The sequence below is a fragment of the Saccostrea echinata genome, unplaced genomic scaffold (assembly GCF_033153115.1).
Source record: "Saccostrea echinata isolate AGI-Se365-2 ecotype Australia unplaced genomic scaffold, CSIRO_AGI_Sech_v1 ptg000054l, whole genome shotgun sequence".
In the NCBI taxonomy this organism is placed as follows: Eukaryota; Metazoa; Mollusca; class Bivalvia; order Ostreida; family Ostreidae; genus Saccostrea; species Saccostrea echinata.
Window position 1 is genome coordinate 36,578,284 of NW_026889803.1, and position 25,268 is coordinate 36,603,551.

Below are 25,268 nucleotides of genomic sequence, written 5' to 3' on the forward strand. Positions count from 1 at the left end.
TTACCATGGTTACCAAACAAAGCAAAATATCAAGTGTTTAAATTAGAAATACATATATGCTAATATATTCATATGCTAAGTGCATTTCATGAAATGCTGGAATTGTAACTTGTATCTTTAGAAATATCTTTAACAATTAGAATAAAATTGCAGAAAATAAACTTTTCACACCTACATGTTTATCAAATAGGTTGCCATGGATACACAAAATTACGTATTTACAACATTTAACACATTTTCAGATTTTAATGCCATAATCAATCGCCGTTTCCTCTGCTTTTCTGTAAAGGTGGTTTCCCAGAGTGAGATGTTTCTCGAGATTGGCAGACCTTACATACTGTTTCTGACAAGAGGGATCTGGACATGAATACAATTCATCGTACAGTTGTCTCTGATCCAGGTCCTGCTCACTGACAGCTTCATTTCTGTTGTTAAAGTTTCTTTTTCTCATACGAACTTGTCCAGTATCAACTGCATGGGACGGAAATTCTTCTAAAACCTATACCAGAAAAATCCATAATGCATTAGTAATATTTAACTAAAATAATAGAAATTCTACTGTATATTGTAGAATTTAAAAAAAAAAACAACTATTTAAAAAAAATTTGTTTATCCATACAAAAAAGTGATTGTATATTTATTATATAGATTTGTAATCATAACAAATACCTGGAAACCCTTCATTTCTCTAACATCAAGATGTTGATATTTCAAGGGATTTGTCTCGATGAGCCTTCCACAACCAACCTGGTATGCCTTTCTCATAATTACTGAATCCACATTAAATATGAAGTTGTTCAGAAGGCTATTCTGGAGGATTGGGGATTTTATTTTTGGTTCCTCTGCATTGTCAATGGAGACAACACAAGCTTTAGTTCCTTTCAATCCATGATTGCTTTCTAAAGCTCTTTTCAAGTCTCTATGGCGAGTCCAACAAATTTGTTCACACCAATCTGATAGTAAAATAATGTGATCTTCTAAACAAATACTTCTTTTTTGATATAAAAATTAAATTTGTCAGGGATGGCACAAGTTGCATGTGCAATAATGCACTAAACTAGAATGGACTATTGCATAAGAGATATTACATGCAGCACTTTAGTTTCAGAATTTCACGAGTTTTACAACAAATGTACAAGTGCTTTTCACCTAACAAAGAATTTTGTCTTATATGTAATAAAATTATTAAGCATGTTGCAAAGTCCTTGCTCATACTCAATTTTTTCCTCAAAATGTCAATATTTTGAATCTGAAAATTGCTAGCTAATGTATACTTAACAAATAGTATAATTAGTAATTACTCCATGTATACATATGCTCTTTAAACTTAACTTGAATTTATTATCTAAATTTATTCTACTGGAATAAATATTTCTTTCATACACATAATTCAATGCAACTTTTTTTTTTATAATCATTTTATTGAAAATATGATAACTACTAACTAGGTTCATAATAATTATAACCAACCTGAAACTATTGGTAATATTTGTCTTGTATTTAACCAGAGTTCTTTACAAATTGTTGGACTGGCTCCTCTGTCTGCTTTCATGTTTCCCTGATGACCATTAGGAACAGGTTCTCTTGGGTCTTTTCCATCGTGCCCCCAACTCTTCATGGTGCTTTATACATATTCTCGTTGAAAGAACGGTTTTATCAACCGTGAAATACCCACTTCGATATAATATTAATATATACTCAGGACATACGTGAGCATCATAAACATGCTTGTCTATTATTTCCGCACTTTGTAGAGAATATAGATGACTCAAGATATCTATGTCACATTCATAAACATAAAAAGTGTTTGCAAAATTACAATCAGATTCTCCATTATGAAAGTCACACACAGTAGGGCATTTGGTCGACAGTGCTTGTAAATGAACATCCATTTCCATTTATAAATGTATCAAATTAATCAGAAAAATCTTGGAAGTCATTTTGATTAAAAAGATCAGACCACATAGATCAAAAAAGTTGCATCAAGTCCATTCTGATAAACCATGTTTTGACCTCCATTTGACTTCTCTTCTCTTTTCTACCTCCTCTGCCTGGAGATTGCATTTAAGGGGAGGTAAATCTTATAAATAATTTTCCATAGAAACAAAACTTATCTACATGATTTAGACATGGAAGATATTGATCTAACAAGTATTTATGACCAGAAAATATATTTTTAAAATTAATTCAAAATTTAAAAAGCATTTTAAGGTCTCGATGTCTAAAATATGAATAAATTCAAGAATGACTTAGAATATGTCATTTCATATATGTATATATCAATTTTTATCAATTGTGCAGTAAACTTTGAGAGTCCAAAGATGGATTTTCTTTCAGTTTCCATTTAGGTCTTCTACTTCTATAATCATGTGAAATAGACAAGATGCAAGCGTTTACAGGTATATTTATACCTTACTCAAAGTTAGCATTTTCTTTAATATCTGGCAGTGGTATCGATATGCCAGTTTTCTAAATTCTGCCTGATCTTTATAAAAGCAGTACTATTAATTCAACTTTGTTTTACTGAAAATATAAGACATAGCTAACTTATATCTGAGTAAAAAGTTTGTATGAATTGTTCTCTTATTTTTGTATTTTGGTACTCAAAATGTATCATTTTTGGTATCTTTTTTACAATTTTCAAAGGATATTTGGACCAATACTTAGAGTAGGTCAAAGCTAAAAATAGAACAACATTGAGGGGCAATTGAATTCAAAATTTGGACTTTCATGGGAGGTTCTTCCAGTTTTATACCAGTTTTAAAATATCTGAGATGTAAGCTTGTGGACCACTTTTGCCATTTTGCATGGTTTTCTCTGAGACGCTCACTTAATAAGATGACTGCAATAAAAAGTACACAGATTTACATTCTTTTTGTGTATGTCAAATTGTGAAGATTTACACGTTACTGTTTACTGGATATCATACTGAAAAGAAAATGTGAAATCAACTATACATATCTCAGAAAAACTATAAGAAGCAAACATCATTTATTGCAAGTACATCTATAAAAGAAAATTGGTATTAAAACAAATAGACAACAAAACAGACATTGAAGGTAACATTATAATTGTGTTTGATCCTTAACACAAGGTCAAAGATCCTTTATACAAGTTCACAAATCCTTAACTCAAGGTCACAGTTCCTTCACACAAGATCCCAGTTCCTTCACACAAAAGGTCCCAGATCCTTCACACAAGGTCACAGATCCTTTATACAAGTTCACAAATCCTTAATTTAAGGTCACAGATCCTTTACACAAGATCCCAGATCCTTCACACAAAAGGTCCTAGTTCCTTCATATAAAACATCCCTGAGATCTTTCACACAAAAGGTCCCTGATCCTTTACATAAAAGTTCCCAGATCCTTCACACAAAAGGTCACAGATCCTTCACACAAAAGGTCACATATCCTTTACACAAAAGGTCACAGATCATTCACACATCCTTCACACAAGTTATACATATCCTCCAGCAATAAATGTCTCAATGTCTCTCCACATAAAATTCTTTTGATCCATAACATACTAGTAAACTGATTTTGATGTGTTGCAAAGCTTCCTACTGAGACAGCTCAGATGATTTATTTCGATGTGTTCTATAAAAAAGTGAAAAATTGTCAGTTTACTACCAGTATTGATTAGGATCTGAAATAACTAGGAAATAAGGTAAGCTATACCGAGTTCAAACGAAATAAAAACAAACATTTAGATTTTAACATTGAAATAAGAAACCCATAGGCCTTCACAGTCACCAGTTTCTGAGCCACAATATGTGTTCTTTTTTATCTACTTTTAACCTGTATATTTCTAATCGGTATCATTTTTTGGCTCCAAATGGCTATGATTTAGACAAAGTCAAATTTACATAACATAAGGAAATTTCTGTAATGATCTGACAATTTGGTCATATATGTATGGAGAAGATTTTAACAGAATTCCTTTATAAGACAATATTATACAGACTTACACACTCTCCGGTCCCTCTCTTTCTGATTTGATTATGAAGTACACAATACTGACTGCATTTGAATTTGACAATGTCTAAAGAGAAAAGTTTTTTCCCTTCATATTCTTGGGAAAATAATAGACCCCATTTCTGTTGTGGTAGCCATGATGTCAATAAACTCAATTCTTTACCAAATGAATAAATTACAAATAATGGACAATTTGTAGCATTGTAGTTCTTGAAAAGAAGAGTTTAAAAGATAACATACCCAGTATATTTCCTACGTATCACTCTAATAATTTTAAACTATAACACTTAAGTAAGGCAAAGTACCAAACTAATAACCTAGTAGTGTGCATCCATAGATGTAAAATTTATGCAGTTTTGCTCCAATAGGGCTCACAGTTACTTGGGAATGGGCTTACCTAAAACCTTTAAACTAGTCACTCATCCAGAAAATGTAAGTCATATTCAGCATCTGAAGCAAGTTTGAGAGTGTTCATCCTGTGATGCATTATCCATGCAAGTTTGGTTCAGATAGCCCTTAAAGTTTACTTTAACCTGGTCACTCATCTGGAAAATTTCAGTCAGATACAGCATCCGAAGCAAGCCGGTAGTGTGCATCTTTAGGTGTATCATCCATGCAAGTTTGGTCAATATAGGGCTTTAAGTTACTTGGAAATGAGATCTGCTCTAAAAACTTTAACGTGGTCACTCATCTGGAAAATGTAGGTCAGATCCAGCATCCGAAGCAAGTCCAGTAGTGTGCATCTTTAGATGTAACATCCATGCAAGTTTCGTTAATACAGGGCTTATAGTTACTTGCAAATGAGACCTTCTTCAAAAACTTTAACCTGCTCTAAGAACTTTAACCTGTTCCAAAAACATTAACCTGGTCATTCCTCAGCTGAAATTGCAGCATTTGAAACCTTGACTGGTACAATGAAACATACTAGAAGCATCCTCCATGCATCTCTGATTAATAAAGGGCACAGATGTACTTGAAAATAAAACTTCACCAAAAACTTTAACCTTTGATGCTGATGCTGAGGGTATTACATAAGCTAAAATGAGGTAAAGGCATCATGAAGCAAAGACATGGGGGTGAGAGTGGGGTGGCAGAGTGCAGGGTTGAGAAATTGTCTTTTACCTTTCTTTTACTTGCTGATGATGGTCTCATCTTCACTCTGGAATTGAAGCCAGTCTTAATGTATGTCAATAATCCAAAGAATATGTTAATATTAATTTTATTTTATTAATATTAATAATATATAAAGAATAATTAATTTTAGATGATTGCAGATTTTGAGGAATTCCTTCTTACTGTTACTTCACAAACTGGACAAGTTGAACCTCTCTCTTGATTCACTTCCTTGAAGGTGATGGTCTCCCATTCAACCTGAAATCATTTAATTTCTATAAAATAATTGATTCTGATTGGATAAAAAATTCTTTTGATTACTGCATCAATAGAATTAGGAGTTCACTTGCACTTAGCAGCCGGAACTAATTTGGCTGGCTTTTCATGTATATTTCCCACTTCTAGATTACTTTATGAAAGAAAAATAAAATGCATTTACTCTCTTTTCCTGAATTTCAAAACTTATCCGTTACGTTCCTGAGTTATTTTCTACTTTCGTTTCTTTTCGAATTATCCCCCTTTGCTAAACAATTCAGATCGTCTGCATGACAACAATGCAGTTGCGGAAAAGAAGGAAAGAAATCATCATATGTATGTTTAATGTTTATCTTTGTGATAACTGGTATGAATAATACAACTGTGAAAAAATGTTTTTATGCTACCAAAGCGGGGAAATGCCACTGAGCAAGCACGGAATTCTTTCAATGTTCACAGTCGACAACAGACTCTTCAAGATTTTACAGCATGTTGTGTTATGCATGGACAGGTTGTGATACGTATTTATTTGTTCGGTTTGAGATGAAGAGATGCGCAAATGAAATCCAAAATTTCTGTGACCTAGAAAGAGTTGTTAGGGTTCTCTTTGAGTAGTTTCCCTTTGCATTTACGAACCTAAAGATATATCAGCTTACCGGGGAAAATATACCCACTGGGATATAGCAAAAATTAATAACACAACAGGTAAGTTTTTTGTGTTAAACTGTTATTGTTAGACAGTGCTGGTATATGACACAACAATATTTGAGAACGTTGTTTCTTCGTTATGTATTACTATGCATCTGAAAATTTAGGTAGCCTAACTAAGGTAGGCCTGTATGTTGGACAGTCATTCGTTCTCAGGTAAAATTCATCATTGAAAGATAAATATTAAATGATAAGATATAAATCTTATAATTTTTTCTTTGCTCGATGTTTCAAAGAAACTTGAAAGAAAAATTCCATCAATGCGTGTAGATCTATACATTCAGCAATTTTGAATTTCAGAAACGTTGTTGTGTTGTATACCTATGCACAGTCTTTGATGTGTAAATTAAATATTAAAGTGAAAGAAAGTTTCATTTTATTATTTTTAAATCATAATTAAATGATAAGAAATGAAAGCAATATTTTTTTCTTTGACTGAAGTATCAAAGAAAAATTTGGACGGAAAACGTTTTCATCAATGCACTACGCGCATTGATGACATTTTCCGTCCAAATTTTTCTTTGATACTTCGGTCAAAGAAAAAAATATTACATTCATTTCTTAAATACAGGAATTCCTTATCCTGCTTTTATAAAATAGAAAGAAATTTTTAAAATTTGCAATCTTTCTTAAAAATAAGTCATAAAAAATATGAATCTTACCATTAATATTACTTCAATGGTTGGCTGTAGTCCATCCCTGCTCTCTGTACTCCTGTTAACAAAAAAATGGAGTCATACTAGTCATACCCCACAGGGGGGTCAAAGCTTGCCTTAGCCATACTCCTGTTGATACAGAAAATCAGAGATAAAGGAGTACTCTAGCTGCTTTGGTCAAAATATAATAGAAATCAGGGATTCATATGTGCCAAAAAGCAGTACATTACTTACCACTTTGGCCAATGTTGACTGCTGGACATAGCTGGGTAAAGACTCCTCTTCATCTGCTAGTCTACCTTGGTCCTCTTCTTCATGTGTCCTGCTGCTCTGTGTCCTTTCAATTAGAAGTCAACAAGTCAAATTCTGATCCAAACAACTTCAATTTACAAGAAGTTCAAGGAAATTATGCAGAAAGGAATACCCAATTCTTACTGCATCTTCCAATAATGGCTGCAGGTGAATGGGAGGTGAAATCTTCTTCAGCACGGGATCCCAATCTGCCTAACTCTCCTCCATCTAATAAAGGAAATCAAAAGTCAAAGACATTCAAGTAAGACAGAGTATTAAAAATTCACAGAGTGCAAAGAGCAAATAAAGATTGTATCTTACAGTCACTTCAGGAATTGGTCACAGTCCAATCCTCCATTCTAATCAAAGGTTGAGAGAGAGCAAGATGTGAACATTGTGTTCTACTATCAGGTATTGGATTGGCCACAGCCTATCTCAGAACTCTTCCTAGCAGATCATGGTTTGCTTTTTCTTAACCTTGTACCTGAAACCAAAGAATCTTTAGAGTTCATAGGAAAATTAAGACTTCCTGGACACAGTGAGAGTCCCAAAAATGGTCAGGGTGCAAGATTTATGTGTACAGATTGTATATCTTACTGTACTCCAAGAGGTGACTTGATTAGATCTCTTCATTTTGGACTCTACTTCTACTATTTCATGTTTCCCTTCAAATCAACGTTAACCTAACCCTCCATCTGTTGACAAAAAAAGTCAAGCATTCAATAATTATTAAGGCTTCTTCAGCGCAGACAGTAATATGATTCAACAGAGTGCAAGATACAGTACCAACCAGACCCAACCTGACACCTAAGCAGTCCCAGAAAGCAGTCCCCGGGACTGCTTTGGGACCGCTCTGGGACTGCTGTGGGACTGCTATGGGACCGCTGTGGGACTGCTCTGGGACTGCTCTGGGACTTCTCTAGAAAGCAGACCCAGCAGTCCCTGGGACTGCTTTCTGGGACTGCTTTGTTCACTCATGCATGAAAAAGGTTCTGAGTGACATGATAGCTCCGCCCCTTGTGTATTCTGAATTTGCAGGCTCCCTGTTGTTGTTTTGTTTACTTTCAGCAGAGAGGTGTTTAAGATAAAGAATAAAAAAAAAACAAGGATTTTTTACAAAATTATAATAAGTAGAGATAGATATACATGTAATTACTAAATGTCTTCAGGGGCTGTAAATTTACACAATTGTAGTCTAGAATTAATTTTAAAAAATGAAAGTAGTTAAAAGGGAAGTCAGGAGATGACTTTTATCCTTTAAATTAAACTTTAATACAGGTGTTTGAAAAAAGTATATCTAGGCCTATTTAATTAATTAATGCTAATTAAAACTTTAATACAGGTGTTTGAAAAAAAAAATATCGAGGCCTATTTAATTAATTAATGCTGTCAAGTTACGGAATGTACTCAAAGTTTGCATTAGCACTATTTAAAAACAAACAAACAAACAAAAAACAAACAAACTTGTCATTACAATAAGACATTCAGAGGGACGTACTGTACTGGATTTTTTTTTAATTGAAAAAGCTAAAACCATATGCATGCTAAAAAAGAGCATTCCATGCTATTTTTTACCGCCCTCAACCTAATAATTTATTAAATGACCATGAAATAAAATTATTCTACCATTCTTCAGTCATTTAAAAAATTATATTTGTGAACAATTATTGGGGGATTTATTTATGAATTTGTTTTTGATTTATAAACAAGTAATTAAAAGAGTAAATTTATTAACATTTTAAAATATTGGGAATTGTGACTTATTTTTTATTTGTTTTGTTTGTGTTTTCCTGGCCGATTAATAAAAAGCAATACAAATGTATAAAATGGTGTCAACACCTGAAGTTTCAATCGCCTTCGGGCATGAATGCATGTTATTTGGGTATCAGTGTTACACATCACTGAACATGCTGGTCAACAATGACACTAATTTCAATCTATGTACTGCAAAAAATCTTCGTTTCAATAAATGTGTATAAATTAATTTTGGGATTAATTAATTTTGAACATAATCTGAGGGTTCCATTCGCGTGATTTACAGATGTACACTCAAACGTTTATATAATAAAAGTATTATTGTTTTCTGTTACATAGATAATTTAATGATAATTAAATTGGCAAGTCAATGAAAATAATCATGACTGAAATATAATACACAAAGAATGTTTCAAAAGCTCCAGTACTTAAGAAAACTGCATTCAGAGTATAGTATGGAAATCGGCCTTGCTGTATAATTATAAGGCCTATTTAAAGCTAGTTTTGATAGAAAATAAATAACTCAAGCTTAATTATCTATTAAAAATAAAAAAATAAATAAATATGGAAACCAATATCAATCACAGTAATTTAGAAATTGATTTATTTTGGTGAAAAATTAATATACCACAAAACTGTGTTTAAATATTCATGTTATTTATAGGTGTGAACGTCTTCTTTGTTCAATATTTATTATTTGTTTCTATACGCGTAGTGTGATTTTCTTAACAGTTAAAAAATGACTGTCGCATGAGAATTGATACTGCTCAGAAAGAAATGGATCATCAATTTCAACTGCCTTTTATAGTTACATTGTTTATTGGTAATCTCATTTCTGAGTAAGCTCCGCCCATTAAATTAATTAACTCCGCCCACTGGGACTGCTGGGACTGCTTTCTGGGACCGCTGGGACTGCTCTGGGACCGCTGTGGGACTGCTATGGGACTGCTTTAGCAGTCCCAGAGCAGTCCCAGAAAGCAGTCCCCGGGACTGCTCTGGGACTGCTTTGTGTCAGGTTGGGTCTGGTTGGTACTGTAAGCTCACTTTGTCATACTGTCACAACTTATATTGGTGAAATTGATCCCTTAACTTTCAAAGGCAAGTGATGGTCATGCTCTTCTTCTGGGCATTGAGACCAACCTGACCCTGTACCTGTTAAAAAAGAATGTGAAGAGGTCTAAGAAAGAGTAGAACTTCTTTGAGAGAGAAAGAGCAATAAAATTTGATGAAGTGCAAGACATACATGAACAGAATGTACACCTTACCGTCAAGTCTTGGATTCACCACAGTTGATGCCTGAACTCTTTGCACAATTTCTGGTGGGTGACAATCTGCACTTCATCAGGATCCAAACCAGTCTAACCCTGATCTGTTCTAAAAGAATGTCAAGAGGTCAAAGAAGTGCTCAGACTATAAAGTGAGAAAAAATGGTGGAAGTAAGACATTCATATTGCATCTACCATCACTCCTCAGTTTGGTTGCACTGGATTCCAGAACAATAAGCACTCTCGCACTCAGAACAGTTTTTTTTAGGCCAGGGAATGGACGACTGACTTTTCAGGGTTCATTCTGGACTTAAATGTTGATGGACATATGGCCCATCATCATTGTTAAAATCCATGGGCCAGATACTGAAGGTATGGGGGGGGGGGGGCAAAGCCCTCCCAGAATCATAAGTCATATTTTGCTACTTTATGACCAATTTCAATTGCTCAGTATCTTAGGGTTGTTACTGCTTTTTCTGCAAAGTCAATTTCAGTTTTTCAAGATTAAGTGTAAAATGAAAGTCTTAATTTTTCCCTTTCAAGGACATTCTACACAGAAATAAAAATGTCACTGAAGAAAAAAAAATTTAAATACAGATGACAACAATTTGATGAACAGAATAGCATTTACTCAATTTTTAACTCTTTTGCAGAGTTGGTGAAAGAGCAAAAAAATCAACTGGTAAGCATGTTTTACAAATTTTGTCAATTAATTTCAAAATCTGTAGGACATTCTTAAAATCTTCAGAACATGTCAATAAAGATTTTGAAGAAAATCAAACGATTAATATACACACTTTATGTGTAAAAACATTTTGTTATTACATCATGTCATTTTATCCAACTCAGTTATTAGTTCATAAATTATTAAAAATCTTAATTTTAAGTAGGTCAGAAAAAAATAAACAAGAGGCCCATGGGCCACATCGCTCACCTGAGCACTTTGGCTAGGAAAAAGCAGTTCAGTATTGAAAAGTTTAAATATAAAATATAAAAGTGGTTTCTGATTGGGGGTTATGATTTGAACGAACTTGAATCTACACCACCTGTTTTTGAATTAATATGACTAATAATGGCTTTGCTGTTCTTAAGACAGAATTTTTATTGATATATCCTTTATATTCCTTTGTATAACTATGATCCCCTGTTATGGCCCCTCTGTACTCCTGGGGGTCATCATTTGAACAAATTTAAATCTACATTACCTGAGGATGCTTTAATTTTATTATGATCAATCATGGCCTTGCTGTTCTTGAGAAGAAAAAATTTTCCCCGTGTATTCCTATGAAAAACATTGATCGCCCACTGTGGACCCAACCTACCCCCAGGGGTCATGACTTGAACAAATTTGAATCTACACAGCCTGAGGACGATTCCATATAAGTTTCATATTTTCAAGCACAGTGGTTCTTGAGAAGATTTTTTGAAATGATGTCATTAATTTTTAACTAATTCGTAATTCTCTCAGCTTGAAAGAAGGCATGGCCCTTCATTTGAACAAACTTGAATTCCCTTAATCCAAGGATTCTTTGTGGCAAGTTTGGTTGAAATTGGCCCAGGGGTTCTTAAGAAGAAGATGCATGGCAATGTGAAAAGTTTACACAAGGACGACAACAAGGATGACAGACAACAAAAAATTTTGATCAGAATAACTCACTTGAGTCTTCAATATCATTATCATATTGTTTGGTTAGTTTCAACAACCATGTATTTGCATCCCAAATCAAGTAAATTGAGTAAATTATATGTCATAAATTATTACAAGATATTGAAGTCACTGGTGTCATGTGCATTGAAGCATATAACTAACCCTTTCGATTGTCAATTCTGAGTGAAAGAAGATGGGTGAACATGACGAGCAAAAAGCCTTTAGTGTGACAAACATTAAGGTGAAAAATTAAATCTCAATTAGATCAAAATTTTCCTTGATATATAATCTAACATTAAAATATACTTTATGTAAAATCTCTACAATTTGCAAAAATCTCACAAAGATTGAAATTATTTGCTTATGAAATATTGTACACACACTAAAGAGGGCAAAAAGAGTCATTTTCTCATTCTATAACACTATTTTTCGATATGAGTGGGTCTTCGCTCCATTTTTTTGAAAGTTAATCCTCGAAGTTTGCATAAAAATATACATTTTTTGGTTTCCTAAAATATGGAGCAAAGACCCACTATACCTTAAAAATATACTTTTATGACATATCATTCGCATCTTTTTGAGAAATACTTGAAGTCCATTAAGTCAAGGATCATATCACAAACATGATTTAAATGCCACTATTCATCAGATCTTGCGTAGTCTAGTGGTTAGCATGCTAGTCTCGAAAGAAAATGATACTCAGGATTTTTATTAGGGTTCGAACCCCCATGAATATCACATTTTTTTAATTTACCGGTAAGAATAAATTTTCCAAGAAAATTTTCCTCAGAAAAGTTTTATTTATCATAATTTCGCACATTTCAATAATGAGAACTTTACTCTAAATACTGAATTCACAAACTGAACATGATTTTTATATATTTGAAGCTATAGGCTTTCTGCACGCTATGTTCGCCCATCTCCTTCACAAGATAATCAAGCCACATTTGTTTACACAAGCAGTACACAGATGTTCTTCATGTAATCAAAATATATCAGTTGCACTCAACCAGATGCTCTGCTGTATCAAATATTACATGACAAGAAGAGTCTGGATGAATAAGACATTGTTGAAGGAATATAAAATTTTGATACCAATCGTTCCTGATGGAGTTTATTTATATTATGATTGGTCATATAAATAAAATTTGGGGCCCACACTAATACATGAAATAATACGTGGCATTAAAACATGTGCCAGACAGACCCCCAATCTCAATTTCAGTAAGTCATTTACAAATGGTGTGCAAAGGCACATCCCCAAGTGATCCCTGTTTTAATCGCTTTCTAAAGGACAGAAATACAAGTGATCAAAATGATTGCAATCCTAAATAAGTGAAATTGGCAATAGTTCCCTGCATCCTGTCAATTGGAAGTCAAGAGGTCAAGGCCTGACAAGGTCAACTTTCCATTGGAAATTGAAAGGTCATCAAAGGGTGCAAGAAGTAGAGTCTTAATCTTACCGCATCTTCCGGTGACAGCTGCAGTTGCACTGAAGACACTCTCTCTCACTGTGGGATGCTGCTCAGCCTTCATCTCCTCCTCTGCCAACAAAGCAAAACCAAGGCGTCAAGGTAACATGTACACTTCATACTAAGTGACAGTCATACAAGTGCATACAGAGTGCACGTGCAAAGAGCAAGTCAAGTTTCAATCTTACCCTCACTTCAGGGGGTTGCCCGCAGTGGACTCTTCTTCTGTCTGATGCTTTCCTCTTCACCTCTACATCCGGCACAGCCTAAGCTTCCACCTGTTGTCAGAAACAGTCAAATGCTCAGTAACTTGCAGAGATTCTTTTGACACGGACACAGAAAAAGCACAGAGGTGCAGCTGCGTCTTACCCTCGCGTCTTGGATTGGCCGCAGTCCATCGTTGAACTCCGGTCGGCAGGTTACGGTCTGCTCCTTCTGCGGAACCACAGCAGTCTTACCCTGTACCTGTTAACAGGGATGTCTACAGGTCAAATCAAAAGTAAGGCTTCCTCATCAAGGAGTAACCAAAGTCGACAGACGAGTGCAAGATGTACACATTTCACAGCTCACCGTCAATCTTGGGTATCAAAAGCGCAACAAAAAGGCAGCTTGTTACTTACCGCTTTGGCCAATGTTGGCGGCTGGACACAGCTGGGCAATGGACACCCCATCTTCTCTTGCTCGGCCCTGGTCCTCCTGCGTCGTCCCTGAAAATATACAACTGACAGAAGATTAGTAAAAATTCAAAACAATGCGACAAATCACAGAATTTCATGTAAACACAAGCATTAAAAAGTAGTAGAAAAATAAGTTTAGCTGATGAAGACAGTTAGGTCAGGAAAGGGCATAAGAGGGGAAAGGGTGGGGGAGGAGGGGGAAGGTTAGTTATGTTAGAGTAGGGAGGGGATAGGAGACAGAAGAGACAGAGAGGAAGAAATGCAGAAAAGCTTCTCTATTAGGCTTCCTGGTAGCGGAATGAGCTCCTCTTCCTTCTACTGGTGATGGGCCCTGCTTCCCTGCATCCTGTCAATTGGAAGTCAAGAGGTCAAGGCCTGACAAGGTCAACTTTCCATTGGAAATTGAAAGGTCATCAAAGGGTGCAAGAAGTAGAGTCTTAATCTTACCGCATCTTCCGGTGACAGCTGCAGTTGCACTGAAGACACTCTCTCTCACTGTGGGATGCTGCTCAGCCTTCATCTCCTCCTCTGCCAACAAAGCAAAACCAAGGCGTCAAGGTAACATGTACACTTCATACTAAGTGACAGTCATACAAGTGCATACAGAGTGCACGTGAAAAGAGCAAGTCAAGTTTCAATCTTACCCTCACTTCAGGGGGTTGCCCGCAGTGGACTCTTCTTCTGTCTGATGCTTTCCTCTTCACCTCTACATCCGGCACAGCCTAAGCTTCCACCTGTTGTCAGAAACAGTCAAATGCTCAGTAACTTGCAGAGATTCTTTTGACACGGACACAGAAAAAGCACAGAGGTGCAGCTGCGTCTTACCCTCGCGTCTTGGATTGGCCGCAGTCCATCGTTGAACTCCGGTCGGCAGGTTACGGTCTGCTCCTTCTGCGGAACCACAGCAGTCTAACCCTGTACCTGTTAACAGGGATGTCTACAGGTCATATCAAAAGTAAGGCTTCCTCATCAAGGAGTAACCAAAGTCGACAGACGAGTGCAAGATGTACACATTTCACAGCTCACCGTCAATCTTGGGTATCAAAAGCGCAACAAAAAGGCAGCTTGTTACTTACCGCTTTGGCCAATGTTGGCGGCTGGACACAGCTGGGCAATGGACACCCCATCTTCTCTTGCTCGGCCCTGGTCCTCCTGCGTCGTCCCTGAAAATATACAACTGACAGAAGATTAGTAAAAATTCAAAACAATGCGACAAATCACAGAATTTCATGTAAACACAAGCATTAAAAAGTAGTAGAAAAATAAGTTTAGCTGATGAAGACAGTTAGGTCAGGAAAGGGCATAAGAGGGGAAAGGGTGGGGGAGGAGGGGGGAAGGTTAGTTATGTTAGAGTAGGGAGGGGATAGGAGACAGAAGAGACAGAGAGGAAGAAATGCAGAAAAGCTTCTCTATTAGGCTTCCTGGTAGCGGAATGAGCTCCTCTTCCTTCTACTGGTGATGGGCCCTGCTTCCCTGCATCCTGTCAATTGGAAGTCAAGAGGTCAAGGCCTGACAAGGTCAACTTTCCATTGGAAATTGAAAGGTCATCAAAGGGTGCAAGAAGTAGAGTCTTAATCTTACCGCATCTTCCGGTGACAGCTGCAGTTGCACTGAAGACACTCTCTCTCACTGTGGGATGCTGCTCAGCCTTCATCTCCTCCTCTGCCAACAAAGCAAAACCAAGGCGTCAAGGTAACATGTACACTTCATACTAAGTGACAGTCATACAAGTGCATACAGAGTGCACGTGCAAAGAGCAAGTCAAGTTTCAATCTTACCCTCACTTCAGGGGGTTGCCCGCAGTGGACTCTTCTTCTGTCTGATGCTTTCCTCTTCACCTCTACATCCGGCACAGCCTAAGCTTCCACCTGTTGTCAGAAACAGTCAAATGCTCAGTAACTTGCAGAGATTCTTTTGACACGGACACAGAAAAAGCACAGAGGTGCAGCTGCGTCTTACCCTCGCGTCTTGGATTGGCCGCAGTCCATCGTTGAACTCCGGTCGGCAGGTTACGGTCTGCTCCTTCTGCGGAACCACAGCAGTCTAACCCTGTACCTGTTAACAGGGATGTCTACAGGTCAAATCAAAAGTAAGGCTTCCTCATCAAGGAGTAACCAAAGTCGACAGACGAGTGCAAGATGTACACATTTCACAGCTCACCGTCAATCTTGGGTATCAAAAGCGCAACAAAAAGGCAGCTTGTTACTTACCGCTTTGGCCAATGTTGGCGGCTGGACACAGCTGGGCAATGGACACCGCATCTTCTCTTGCTCGGCCCTGGTCCTCCTGCGTCGTCCCTGGTCCACGTCCCTGAAAATATACAACTGACAGAAGATTAGTAAAAATTCAAAACAATGCGACAAATCACAGAATTTCATGTAAACACAAGCATTAAAAAGTAGTAGAAAAATAAGTTTAGCTGATGAAGACAGTTAGGTCAGGAAAGGGCATAAGAGGGGAAAGGGTGGGGGAGGAGGGGGGAAGGTTAGTTTTGTTAGAGTAGGGAGGGGATAGGAGACAGAAGAGACAGAGAGGAAGAAATGCAGAAAAGCTTCTCTATTAGGCTTCCTGGTAGCGGAATGAGCTCCTCTTCCTTCTACTGGTGATGGGCCCTGCTTCCCTGCATCCTGTCAATTGGAAGTCAAGAGGTCAAGGCCTGACAAGGTCAACTTTCCATTGGAAATTGAAAGGTCATCAAAGGGTGCAAGAAGTAGAGTCTTAATCTTACCGCATCTTCCGGTGACAGCTGCAGTTGCACTGAAGACACTCTCTCTCACTGTGGGATGCTGCTCAGCCTTCATCTCCTCCTCTGCCAACAAAGCAAAACCAAGACATCAAGGTAACATGAACACAGAGATGGTCATTCTTTGTGGAAATTACCTCTGGTTAATGGTATGTCTAATTGCTTACCTCATAATTAACAAAATATATTTATTATTCGTCACGTTTCCTCCTCTATACAGTGGATATAGAAGAAAGGATATTGCTTTGTAGATGCATGTTTCTAGTTTTTTTTTATTGGAGTGTTTTATTGTAGTGTTTAATCTAAAATATACTAGTCACCAGCGTGGCTAAGTGTTTGGACATTTGGTCTAAGAGTTAGTAGTAAGGAGTTGATCCTTAAGTCCCGGGTTTGAATCCACTGTGTGATCAGAGACATGTTCTTCGGATGAGACTGTATAAACTGAGGTTCCGTGTCACAGTAAGTGCCCGCACGAAAAAGATCTCTCAATGCTTAATTGCCATAAGTGCTGAGTACATGTCTAAATTTGCATGCAGCCCTCCACTGGCAAGTGATGGTATCTCAATACAAGTGAAAATTTCTTGAAGGAATGTTAAACAAATAAACATAAAATACACCAAACATTCTATTTCTTTTCAGAAAAATGAGTAGCATTTGTTTCTGAACAAAAGATATCCCTGATAATAATACATTGTCAAAAATGAAGACAGGGCTATGCACATGTAATATTAATATTTCTTAGTTTTTATTTTAAGGTCAGACAACACACTCCTCAAATATATGTTTTGTATACCTTGGTATTATATAAAAAAAATATTCATATTCACTTGTGATATCTAAATTTTTTTTTTGAGTATTTTTTAAAAATATAAGTAAACAAAAATTGTGACACTGGCAATTAATTCAAAAGATTACCCATAAGGATTATATAAGGAATATCACCCTCTGGTATCTTGGCCAAATTAATGCCTGGTAAGGTACCTCAATTTTTGGTGAGGAAACTTTTTTAAGTAGCTATACTTATATTTAAGATGAACAAAAAAAAAACTTATTTAAAGTAACCCAACAACTCTTGTGAAATCACAGAATTTTAACCATAATTTGGCTTGAACCTGCAAGATTCTGACTTAAAATTCCAGCTGCTTTACCGACCGAAAGCCAACAGAAGCGTGGCTTCACTATAAACATCATTTATCCACTTTATATTATCAAGTCCCATACAATCACTTACAGCTATATATACATAAGTTGAATTACCTACATAGCTTTAATTAGCTCCTAAATCAAACTTATTTCTTAAATGAGCATTTTTTTAAGTGTGTAAAATAAAATCACATTTAATGCATTGAAAGTTTTCAACTTTGAACTGTTCGGGAAAAATGCATGAAAAAAATTGCTTTCCAAGATGTGTCTCTGTGAAAGCAAATGCATGCAACAAATTCAAAGAATTGCCCCCCCCCCCCCTTTCAGTGTCTTAGTGGATAGCATGCAATTATTTACAGCATACTGTAACTGTCTTTTTTGTGTGTCTTGTTTTGTCTGTCCATCATACAAAAAAAAATTATTATTGAATTAATAAAAGTTATGGCAAACATTTAAGTTTTTCAAAATTGTTTCAAATTTCAAGATCAACGTCCTGAGGTCAAAAATCATAATAAAATCCAAAAGGCCTTGTCAGAAGTAATGCACATGTGAAAAAAAAAGAAAGCTCTAACTGTCTCTTCTGGAGCAAAAGTAATGGCCATTTAAGTTAAAAGATTATTGATAAATAGGTCCAATGTTAATGTCTTGAGTCAAAATGATACACCTTTCTGAAAGGTGTTGTCATAGGTAATGTACATGAAATATATGACAGCCCTATCTTCTTTCATTCAAAAGTTATAACCAATGTAAAAAAAAAAAATGAAAAAAGACTGTAGATTAAACTTTAAAGTTAAGATCACAATGTCAAAAAACCAGAGTACATTCAGAAAGGTCTTGAAACAGGTAATACACGTGTTAAAACTTAAAAATAAATGTTAAACTTTTTGAAAAAATAGGTCAAACTTCAAGGTCATGCTCATGGGGTCAAATCATAGCATGTTCAAAACTGTCTTGTCACAGGTAAAGCACATTTCAAATATGAATGCCCTATCTCCTCTCCTTCAAAAGTTATAACCAATATTAAAATTTTTGAAAAATAAGTCAAATGTCAAGGTCATGGTCATGGGGTCAGAAATTGTAGTATATTTGGAAAGGTCTTGTCACAGGTAATGTACATGTAAAATATGAAAGCCCCATTTCTTCTCATTCAAAACTTATGGCCAAGGTACATGTAAAAGTATTGTTAAAATTTTTGATTAGTAGGTTAAACTTCTGGGTCACAGAGTCATAAGTCATAGTATATTTGAAGAGGTCTTGTCACTCATGGTGTATTTGGAAAGGTCTTGTTACAAATAATGTACATGGCCACATGTGAAATATGAAAGCCCTATCTTTTCTCATTTGAATGTTGTGACCAAGATTACAATGTTTGTGACAGACAGATGGACAGACTAACAGATGAATGAGATTTAATGTCTCCTCGCTTTTGAGAAAGCAGGGGAATATCATGCAGAGTTCTCTAAGTTTTAGGCCTATATATAACAGTTACTTTTTTAATCTTGATTGAAATAACCCTGAAGACCAATGCTGGTTAACAAGATGATTGATAACAATTCATCACAATGTGAATTAATTACATGTATACTTATATCCATACCTCACCACACACCAGATGTGTACAGTTATTCAAACAATGTGAAATACATTTTTTTCCTTAAAACTAAAGAAGCAACATTTAAACTATTGCTATAGTCCATAGTACAAATAAGTAGTGAAATACTTGCAAATGTTTGCCAATTTTGAATAAAAACCAGACTTGTGACAAACTTGCATAAAATACATGTAGCTTAATCAAGCTACATGTACTTCGAGTACCTTAATAAATCTACATATGTAATTCAAGTCACATATCTAAATGCAATGATTGTACTGAACCTGTTAATTATTATTTAATTAAAGTTTTCATTTAATGGTCTGAATAAGCCCGGTACTTGCTTTATCTACACTTTACCATTTAAACAGTCTTTTTAAACAAAATGGTCACTGGTATAGGATTGTTCGTTTTACTTTACCGTTAAGCCCACTGGCAAATCCATTAAACTCTTCAGATACGTTGCACATGCAAAAACAAGGTTAAATTATAAAAACTCAGTAAAATATATTTCTGCCCCTTTTGAGTAATCCTTATCTTGAAATCTTCAAAATCAGATAAATGCCTGGGAAAATACGGACCACCATTTTATCGAGAATACCGTTCAGCATACTGGAAGTGTGTAAAAATGTCCTTACTGTTAAATTTTTTTGTGGGGTGTGGGGGGGGGGGGGTGTGGGGTGGAGTGATATCCTGGTTAAAAAATAATATATATATTTATTGTACACATTTGATAGCTCATTCCTTATTTTGTCTGTAGTACACAAAGACACTGATTTCTTTTAACGAATTTCCATTGGCCACTATTCCTTTAACTTAACCATTAAGTTAAACTCATGGGCAAAACTAAGCAACAGTAATATCTTTCACATCACATACATAAATACTCACAAAAACTATCTATAATCTCTCCTCTTTATAAATAATTCGTGTCTTGCAATCTTTAGATTCAGTGGAATTATCTGGAAAAGGACTGCCCGCCATTACACTCTTGAATACTGTTCACGGAGCCGGAAGTGCGTAAAAATGTACTCTTTTATATTCTGATAATAAAAATCAAAATCTGCAGTTCTTTTAAACCGACAAGTCAATCTTATCTCAACATAATGTAATTTTGATCTTTTCTTCAATGATATATTTTTTAAAGTAGTGATGAATCGGAGAGAGAGAGAGAGAGAGAGAGAGAGAGAGAGAATTTATATAATTGGGCTGAAATCCCATCTTTCAATTGAAATAATTATACATGTAATGATAACTTCTGTGTACTTTGGGAAGCTCATAATTACAATAACCCTTAAGACAATTAAAAAAATTCCTGATTTCCAGAGAAACATTTTTCTATCGATTCAACAGAACCTAAACAAAGACACACTGTATTCAACAAAATCCTGTAACAGGCCCGTAGCAACGGTTTCAAAAGTGGGGGGGGGGGGACTTCCAAAAAAAATATCTGACAAGTAAAAAAAAAAAAAACTTAAACTGACCAAAAGTGAGGGAGGGGACAACTTCCCAAAATTATCTGACAAGCAAAAAAAAAAAAAACAAAAAAACAAAAAAACAAAAACAAAAAAACAACAAAAAAGAAGCTTATTTACTGTCCACATCCTGGAATTTGCCAGTACTCGACCTTACAACATCAAAAAAAGGGGGGGGGACCGACCCCCCGCGTTCTGCGGGCCTGAGTAAGCACCTGAGCACATCTGAACGCCACTAGCCTAAATTTGATACTTACCGGGTTACTCTTGGACTTCACTGGTTTGTGTGTTTATCTTTTTTTTAAATTACCTTTACTATCGCAAGTTTCAGTGTTTTACTGAATAATTAATTGCATGATTAAATCTTTGAAACTAATTCCAAAGTCCCTTCCTGTTACAGCGATCATAATAATCCCATGACAACTAGATAATTCATGCGAGCACGCACAGAAACATTTAATGAAAGGAAAAGGTTACTCTCAATGCGCATTCCTTTTTTCTTTACTTTTTACAAGCTTACAATGTACATTTTATAGCTATTACCCCTTCCGAATATAACATAAATATATCCAGATTTACATTCCGGCCGTGAGCATAAAGCAAACCATACAGTTACAAGGTAAGGGGCAAGCCCCAGTATCAAATAACGGTATATACATTAATGACACTACTCTTTTCTTGGAGAGTGCAAATAAAAGTCAATCAAACCTATTTATTATTTAAAAATACATGTATATTTCTATAGCATTTATGTGATCTCAAATATTTTAATTCAAATTTTAATTTGTATATCTACTCTTGAAATATTGAGGCTTTTCCAGCAAATAAATTGTATGCCAAATGATACATTTCAAATAATTTCTGTCGGCGAAAGCGAAAGGGGCAACATTGAGTTGTAAAATTTTGTGTAAGTGAACAATTAATTTGGTTTTCTCGGTCTTAATTTTTAGAGCTCTACATGTATATAAAAGTGCAAAGTAGCTGAAATTCTGAATTTTTTAAAGTTTCCCATAGCAACCAAAGTTTTGCTTAATATGTTTCTTATTTCAATTAATAATTTTATAAGATTTTCATTGTTTATAAAAAAGGAAAAGACATCGTAATGAATGATATTGCCACATTAATATTTTAAAATAAGTGTGAACGAGACTTTGGCCTACCTCAGAGGAAAAAAAATCGATTTGGTTTTAAACCAGATTCGGCTCGAAATTATAGTTGGTCGAATTTTATTCTTTTTTCTCTCTCTCCACCTTCAGCATTTCACAGTGTCATAGGCATAGTCGCATGTGGAGCAGTTATAGTGCACCTTTTGATTGGGGGGGGGGGGGTATTATTATATCTCTTTGCCCCATCCCGCGTTTTTGGACAGAATAGTAAATCTCGAGAATATAGGATAAAGCTCCTATTGCTACTTAGCTACGATAATTGTCTTTTTGTTGCCTTGTCAAATATTTACTTGGTTGAGCCCCCCAAAAAACTGTGTGACTATGTATTTGGGAGTTATCAATAATTTCTAATATGAAAAACTTGAGGGAAATGTGCCAGATTGGTGGGCAACACAGAAATATTTAGATTTGCATTAATATCTTTAATGTCTCCACGGATGGCGGGCGCATGCAATATTTGTAATGTTAATACAAGTCAATATAATACAGGATTTCAAGTACACCATGCACAAGAAATTTGAAATACGAGGAAATGCGAACTGAAACATGCCCGTAAGTCGGCTAGGTTTGCAAGTGACAGTCTATATCGAGAAGTGAGACTTTTGAAATCTCGTTTTGTAGGCCTCATGATCATAATTTTCAGTTGTAATAAATCTAGCTCACTGTAAACATACTTACGAATTTGTTGAACAAACAGCCGGAGGGAATATCTCATCTAAGGGAGGGAAACATGTAACTGGTATATCCTTAGTTTTAGAGTTGTTCCTCTTTGATATCCGCATTTTTTTTGTTCCGTAGAGTAAACTGATCGAAAGTCGAACATGACAGCGAGTCGAACGCATTTTAAACCTCACCTACACCTTTTGATAAACAATAAATGGTAGGCAACTCTTGATTATCTGTCTTCTTTTTTATCCATTTAATCAATTAGAGTTATCTTTTCTAAGTCGAATTCTTCTGTTAATAGTTCTAGGTGCCGGGAAATTTGAAGGTGATTTCTCCAAATTTTCTGTCGTAAATGAATTATCCATGTTGTTTCAAAGCTCCAAACATTTACCAAATAAGCTAATCAATACTTTAAAAGACAGATTTGTACCAATCAATATTTTTAAAAGCTGTTTTGATATGGTTTTGGATACATAATTCGCAAAATAATTAACCAAAGCTCATTGAATTAATATCGAAAAATGATATGGAGTCGAACACCGAAAATGATCGCAAGTCGATCAGTGTTCGACACTAGAAACAACGATAAAAATACCGCAATTTATACAAGAGAGAATAAAAGCTTTATAAGATTTATAAAAATTATATTATTATAGAAGAAAATGAATCAACTCTTTCCATTCAAAAAACAAAAAAAAAAAAAAAACAAAAAAACAAAAAAAAAAACAAACACACAAACAAAAACAAACAAACGAACAAACAAACAAACCTGTGCCACCAGTACTTTAATTATTCCATGATTCAGACCACAATTTACTTGATCATTTTAACTGTAAACATCTAGTCGTAATATAGCAAATTTAGATGTAGGCTATCTATTTTGGCAATTACGTCTAAAATCAAGTTTTAAACTTTGTGCAAAAATCCTCATGCTGGGGAAAGGAGTTTTCTTTTCTTTTTATTAACAAATTTGTGAGTTGGATTTTTTTTTTAATGTAGTGCCCCCTCCCCTCTCTCTGGAAAAAAATACCTGGGTCTGCGCCTGCCAATGTTTTCAAAATCGCCCCGTTTTATGTAGCCAAAAAGCTTATCGTTGAAACAGTTGGAACCCCCCCCCCCCCCAACCGCATAGAATTTTCGAGATTGGGTAATTACTTCATTGTTTTTGCTGGCTCATGGCGCAGTCTTCACAACAATTTTTTTTTCAACGCATTTCATCTACTACTTTTACCAAGTTTACATGCCCTACTCAAAATTTAACTTCATGAAATAAAAAAAATGCTGTCTTTACAGTGTATGAACCATTGTTTATACAAGAATGGACCAACAAGCAAAAATTTCCAAGAGTGAAAAATATTCTTTCGGGTGGTCAAGAACATATACTTTTTATTGCTGTAATGCATTACCGAAAATTTTGAAATGTAGTAGTTTATCATTACGGAAAAACCTGCATGCAGTTTTTAACATACTGAATTTGGATTCCATGTGAAAATCCTACAGTGTAATTACAGTTTGTGTACACAATGTGTACATGTACACAATCTGGCATGATTATCTCGTGCATTTCAACAACAGTAGAAAGAGGACAGGATTAGTTAGTTACGCTTCATTGCATATGACACCTGTGAAACTGATTTCAAAATGTGTATGCACTTCTTTGGTCATATACTTGTCTGTTTTAATGATACTGTTACATTAGGTAATAAAAAAATAATTTCACCTATTTACTTGACTACTGACGGCATATTTATTTGGTACATTAAATACATGTATAAACAGGGCTGTTAAAAAAGGTCAGTGAATCTACAATAAATAATAAATCTACCAAAATGTGGTAATCATTGCTATTTTTGAAGAAATATGAATTTAATAAACGAGTATTAAATAATTGAACATGTTGAAAAAGAGAGGGGGGGGGGGGTAACGATAACTTCTGACGTAAATGTAATTTCTTTTGATTTTATTTAGCGGGTATTTTACTAAACTACTATTCAAATTTTCACACACAAAAAATCAAGAAATGCCAATTAGAAACAAAAAGGGAAAAGGAGTTGTCATGGAATAAAATACCGTACACACTTTAATATCAGAAACGAAAGTATAGATTGCAATCCACTGTGTAAAATATTTTTACATAAAAGTCAGTCTACAATGGAGAAAACATTACACATGCCCAGCGGGCATGTGAATCTTCATTTTTTACATGCTCGCCCGCAATTTTACCGGGTCCCGGGCATCGGACTCCCGGGTTATTTCGAAGACTGATGGCGGGTGTGACTGGTCAACTTACTTCTCCTAGGCACCTGATCCCACCTCTGGAATTTCCGGGGGTTCGTGTTTTATATCCTTTTCACACATTTGTATTGTCTGTAGATTTTCTTGAGATCGATTCCGTTCCCTATCTTCACCTTTTTCAGGTACGTTGTCTTGAATCTTTTTTGCCACCCCCCCCCCTTTAAAAAAAAACAAAACAACGATGCTGCAAGTATGTTTGCGCCAGTTCCAGAAGAAAATAAGATTTGTTGAGATCTCAGGAAAATAGGGGTCGTAACAGAGGATTAACATTTGATTAAAGAAAAAGAAAAACGAAAGCTTATAGAGATAATTTGAATGGTTTTAAAATCCGCATGAAAAATTTTAAAAATTTCTGAAGAAATAAATATTCAA

At 35.4% G+C, this 25,268-nt stretch overlaps 1 protein-coding gene and 4 long non-coding RNA genes across 6 annotated transcripts; all 5 read right to left on the reverse strand.

Annotated features, from left to right (window-relative positions):
* Nucleotides 1-238: 238 nt before the first annotated feature.
* Nucleotides 239-1,618, reverse strand: LOC133204841 (uncharacterized). The gene is made up of 3 exons (XM_061340585.1): nucleotides 1,471-1,618; nucleotides 670-953; nucleotides 239-499 (listed from the first exon to the last, which is right to left on the reverse strand). Exons 1-3 carry the CDS (start codon nucleotides 1,616-1,618, stop codon nucleotides 239-241), a joined length of 693 nt encoding a protein of 230 aa, XP_061196569.1.
* A 3,481-nt stretch (nucleotides 1,619-5,099) lies between these two features.
* LOC133205455 (uncharacterized) lies at nucleotides 5,100-7,207 on the reverse strand. 2 transcript variants are annotated; one of them, XR_009723614.1, is made up of 5 exons: nucleotides 7,145-7,207; nucleotides 6,944-7,046; nucleotides 6,716-6,764; nucleotides 5,274-5,348; nucleotides 5,100-5,136 (listed from the first exon to the last, which is right to left on the reverse strand). It is a non-coding gene; the product is annotated as an uncharacterized LOC133205455 (long non-coding RNA). The 2 variants fall into 2 exon arrangements; XR_009723613.1 differs by lacking the exons at nucleotides 6,944-7,046; nucleotides 7,145-7,207 and having other exon boundaries at nucleotides 6,716-6,829.
* Nucleotides 7,208-13,139: 5,932 nt separating this feature from the next.
* On the reverse strand, nucleotides 13,140-13,586 carry LOC133171816 (uncharacterized). Its single transcript, XR_009718873.1, has 3 exons — nucleotides 13,510-13,586; nucleotides 13,329-13,418; nucleotides 13,140-13,212 (listed from the first exon to the last, which is right to left on the reverse strand). It is a non-coding gene; the product is annotated as an uncharacterized LOC133171816 (long non-coding RNA).
* A 686-nt stretch (nucleotides 13,587-14,272) lies between these two features.
* LOC133172312 (uncharacterized) lies at nucleotides 14,273-14,974 on the reverse strand. Its single transcript, XR_009718927.1, has 4 exons — nucleotides 14,894-14,974; nucleotides 14,643-14,738; nucleotides 14,462-14,551; nucleotides 14,273-14,345 (listed from the first exon to the last, which is right to left on the reverse strand). It is a non-coding gene; the product is annotated as an uncharacterized LOC133172312 (long non-coding RNA).
* A 432-nt stretch (nucleotides 14,975-15,406) lies between these two features.
* On the reverse strand, nucleotides 15,407-16,222 carry LOC133172313 (uncharacterized). The gene is made up of 4 exons (XR_009718928.1): nucleotides 16,028-16,222; nucleotides 15,777-15,872; nucleotides 15,596-15,685; nucleotides 15,407-15,479 (listed from the first exon to the last, which is right to left on the reverse strand). It is a non-coding gene; the product is annotated as an uncharacterized LOC133172313 (long non-coding RNA).
* Nucleotides 16,223-25,268: the final 9,046 nt, after the last annotated feature.